The sequence below is a fragment of the Myotis lucifugus genome, unplaced genomic scaffold (genome assembly GCF_000147115.1).
Source record: "Myotis lucifugus unplaced genomic scaffold, Myoluc2.0 scaffold_13, whole genome shotgun sequence".
NCBI lineage: Eukaryota > Metazoa > Chordata > Mammalia > Chiroptera > Vespertilionidae > Myotis > Myotis lucifugus.
This window is the reverse complement of record NW_005871061.1, coordinates 851217-855753: the sequence shown is the minus strand read 5'-3', so window position 1 is coordinate 855753 and position 4537 is coordinate 851217. Positions and strand designations below refer to the sequence as shown.

The following is a 4537-nucleotide window of genomic DNA, read 5'->3' as shown; positions in this document are numbered from 1 at the left end:
GGGGCAGTTGTGGGCGAGCAGGCTGGTGGGGGGCAGTTGTGGGCGAGCAGGCTGGTGGGGGGCAGTTGGGGGCAATCAGGCAGTGGGGGGGCAGTTAGGGGTGATCAGGCCAGAAAGGGGGGCAGTTGGGGGCGATCAGGCCAGCAAGCAGAGTGGTTGGGGCAATCAGGCAGGCAGGCAGGTGAACAGTTAGGAGCCAGCAGTCCTGGATTGTGGGAGGGACTAAATCGGCAGTCTGACGTCCCCTGAGGGGTCCCAGATTGGAGAGGGTACAGGCTGGGCTGAGGGAACCCCCCCTCCCTGCATGAATTTCATGCACCAGGCCACTAGTTTGTTAATAAGAGGAATACTCATTAGAGAAGAGGAGAGGTTATTTGGTTTTGGGGAAAGGCAAGTTGAGAATCAAGTTCTGTTTTGACCTACTTAAGTTTAAGATGCCTGTGAGATATCTAAGAAGTGTTAAGTAGGCTATTTGAAATAGGGGCTTGGAACTAGAGAAATAAATATGGAATTCATTAGGATGGATTATATGTTATCAGTTCCAAAAACATACTTTTTCACTTCTCAGAGATCAGGATGCTTCTTCTGATTGATGTCAACCAGGCAGCAATCATGATATAGTTGTCATTTGCTGTTTTGGAGTGTGTATAGGCAGACTGCCAGAATCAGACCTTGCAGAATGGAAGGCAGCAGCTTGAGGGGAAAATTGGAGACTATGGAAACACTGTTTTAAGTCACAAAACACAAATGACTTGGAGGAAGAGGGGAGGAAAGCAGTGAAACATGTTATAGACTTTTCTTGAAACAGGAGCCAAAAGTTGCGTAGCTTTATGTAACTGGAATCCTGGGTACTGGTAGCTTTTAGTTCTTTTAAGAAATGTTGCATCATCAGCACTGTGGCACAGAGGGTGCTATTGTGTGAACAAACTTAGATATCCACAACTCTTGCATATAAAGTGATTGAGAAGAGTTGGACTCTGAATGTCAAGTTTTAGAAATACTTTTGCCACTTCATTTTATATATATTTATCATTTCATGTTTATAAAAATGATATATGATCAAAATCTGCCTATATCTAAAACTCTTATAATCTTTATAAAATAAAAAATTCTAAGTGTTGAGAAAATTGTGTTATATATAGTTTAATAGGCAGTTTTTTCTTAGTAATGTATAAAATATATTGTTTGTTAGAATTTATGGCTTTTCAGTGAAATACAGTAGGTGATAGTTAAGGCCAGGGAGTAAATGGGATCACTTAGGTTCGAGTTTTCATAAAAGAATTACAGAGCTTTATAGAATCTACTGTGTACACAGATTGCCTCACCATACTTCCTCCTCATTCTTCAAGATTCTCTCTCTTTCTCTCTCCCTCTCCCTCTCCCCCTCCCTTCCATTTCCACCCCAGTGGCTGAACACAGAATTTTTTAAAAATAAGGCCATAGATTAGCAAAATAGTGCTCACTTTATACACTGGTTTTATTTTCCTTCTGTTTATGCTTCTAGGAAGAAATATGGAAAGTTATAGTGGGTGTTTATTCAAAAGGAATCCAAGAGTGGTGGTAGGAATAGAATGTAGCAAATAGATCAGTGAAGAGCTATCTTAATGTTCTGGTAATTTTTGCTAACTAAATATTTCCATCCTCTAAAGGCCCCACTTCTTTATTTTGTGTGTATGATTTTTTTTTTAAGGAATACCCAGAAGAAAGGACAGTAAACGTGAGCTCCATTCGGGTAAATAAGTTTATTTTATCATTTTCAGGGATTTCATACAGCTTCATTTTATCAGAAGAATTTATATTTTCACTTTTTCCCAAATCTTAAGTCTACTTCCTCCACAAAGTCAAAGTGAAGTGTTTACCTTCTGAATTCATCCCCATGACATTTATGTGAATTTATTGGCACGTATCCTCTATAGTCTTCTCTAAAAATACAACTATTTGTAATTTGACTCTTGCTGTTGTGACCATGTTTCTCATTTTACAGTACAGTTGCATATATTCAGAATGTTATTATAAAGCTAATTTAACAAACCCAAACACAGTTGTCTCATTATTCTAGAAACTCTGCTGTGTACATATTTAATGTAGGCAGTAATATAATAATGTCTATTCCTGTGTTATCTAGTTTAGATGCTAAATTCCTAGAGCGTGGGAGTGATGACCCATTTCTATTTCACAATTCTTACTCAGTTGAACAGCTGATTTTTTTTGCCAATATAACAAAAGGAATGTTTAGCCCTTAAACTTTGGGTACTTTCTTGTTTGTCTGTTACTTAGTGAATGAGAAGGTAGAGAATAAGCATAGTAAATATTCAATAAGTAATCTTACCCTTTTTGTGCCTACAGGGAAAGAAATGGAATGAGTATTTGGACTATTTATTTTCAGAGGGCTTACAAGGCTTGAAACTTTTCATACGAAGTAGTATTCGTCATTCTTCTGTCCCCTGACAGACAGCATAAACTCCATGATCAACATGAAATGAATGCTGACAGAAACAAACCAAGCATACTGGACTAAATTCCTTCCTCGTTGCCAGAGAGAACAAGTGGCTCACCTTGAGTTTCCATATACTTTTTACTAACACACTGTCATCCTCAGGTAGTGCTTGGGCTGGCCTTTGATCATGGCTCAGGAGAGCTTTGATGTGGCTAGCTTTGCTTTTCGGGGTCTAGATTCTTTAATGCACTAGCGAAAAATGATTTAATCATCAGGCTCTATCTTTCACCAAATTATATATAAAGAGATATATCCATTATGTGGTGGGATTTGTCACATTCTTGTGGAGTATAAGCTGCCTTGATGGATGACAGCAGGTAATAAACAGTAGCAGTTAAGCCGCAGACGTACTTATGCAAAATACTCTGCTGTCTCTATGAAACCTCCATTGATACTGCCATTTTTCTGACTGTGAGCAATAGCACTAACACCAAGTTAATAAGTAGTTGGCTGATTCCTTGGTTTTCACTGGTAGCAACTTAATGAGAGAAGGAAGGAGAGAGAATTGTGGAATAATCAAGACATCCCTACGCATTACGGGTTTGATTTCATGAAACTGCTCTAGTTTTTGTGTATATATGTATATACCCCATTTTTAAGTGTTTAGGCAACTTTATTTTCAGGAATAATTCTGAAGCCTTTTTAAAAACTTTGTAATAGCTAGAATATCTTGCTGAAAATCTACTTTAAATTTTGCTTCAGTGCTACTGAATAACTCTCTCTTTTAATAAAATTCATATCATTTGAGAGAAATCAAGTAGGATTTTTTATTTTAGGGCACGTTTTTATGGTTCTTTTTTCTTTTAAAGCAAAATCCTAAACTATATTATTGGATAATGTTCAGAATAGAATCTCATTTATCAATTCATTTTTTTGATTCAATACATGTTTACTGAGCATATTGTATGCCAGGTGTTCTGTGTGCTGATTATAACAGCTGTCACCTACAAAGTACTTGCTTTTGTGGAATTTAGTATATCCCATTGGAGAAGACAGACAATAAAACAGTAAATAAATATATAAAATCAGTTGCTATAAAGAAAAAGCAGGTAATAGAAACAGAATGTTGAGAGGATTGCTATTTTAGATAAGGTGGTTAAAGAAGGCCTGTTTGAGAAGTGACATTGCAGAGGCCCTAATGAAATAAGTGTATGAGCCAAGTGAATATTTGGGGAAAGCATTCTGGGCAGAGGTAAAGGCAAGTGAAAAGGTTTTAAAATATTAACTTTCTTGGCCTGTTTGAAGAATAATAGGCCAGTAAGATAAAAACAGTGATTAAGGAATAGGAGTGGTAAGAAATGAAATAAGAGGAAGCCAGAGAATACTTCATGAAAGTCCTTATAGCCCAGAATGGATATATAATGGGAAGCCATAATTTGACTAACCTACTAAGTATATGGAACTATAGTGTGAAGTTAGACTGAAGAGGATTTAGGGTGAAAGAGAGACCAGTTAGGTTATTACAGTGTTCCAGGTAAGAGTCTTAGATTAGCATGGTTGATGAAGAGGAAATGTTTAGATATTGAATTCAGACTCACTTTAAAGGTAGAGAAGATATTGATCTGCTGATAACAGGTATAAGGAGAAGGAAAGAGATGGGTAAAGGATGACTTTTGGATTTTTGAGCAACTGGGTAAATTCTGGGATTCAGAGAGGAGGCATACTGGAAGAAGAACCAATGTGGAGGAGTGTGGAATCAGGAGTTCTGTTGTGACCATGTTAAGTTGCAGATGCTTAGTAGTCAGCTGAATATCCAAGTCTAGATTTCAAGGTGCAAGTTGGAATTGGCAAAATTAATTTGGGAGTTATTAGTGAATAGCCACAACATTGGATGAGATCATTTACTATAGCTGGAAAAGAGAAGGTGGCAAAGGACTGAGCTTTGGAGTGTGCCAATATTAAAAAGCAGAGAGGGGGAGGAACCGGCAAAAGACTGAGAAGGACCCTCCAGTGAGTTAGAAGAAAAGTCAGGGACTGGTGTGCTGGAAGCCAAGTGTAGAAAATGTTTCAAAGGAGTGTTTAATGGTGTGGAATGTTTAC

General features: G+C 37.6%; 1 protein-coding gene across 2 annotated transcripts in view; it reads left to right on the top strand.

Moving 5' to 3' along the window:
* The window catches only part of CENPI (centromere protein I), a 60492-nt gene extending 57075 nt beyond the window's left edge, over window positions 1-3417 (top strand). For both annotated transcript variants that reach the window (XM_023750468.1, XM_006084681.3), the window contains 2 exons: window positions 1691-1732; window positions 2347-3417. In XM_023750468.1, the coding sequence (XP_023606236.1) occupies window positions 1691-1732; window positions 2347-2448 (144 nt within the window). In that variant the 3' untranslated portion in view covers window positions 2449-3417. The remainder of the gene's footprint in view (window positions 1-1690; window positions 1733-2346) is intronic.
* The last annotated feature ends 1120 nt before the right edge of the window (window positions 3418-4537 follow it).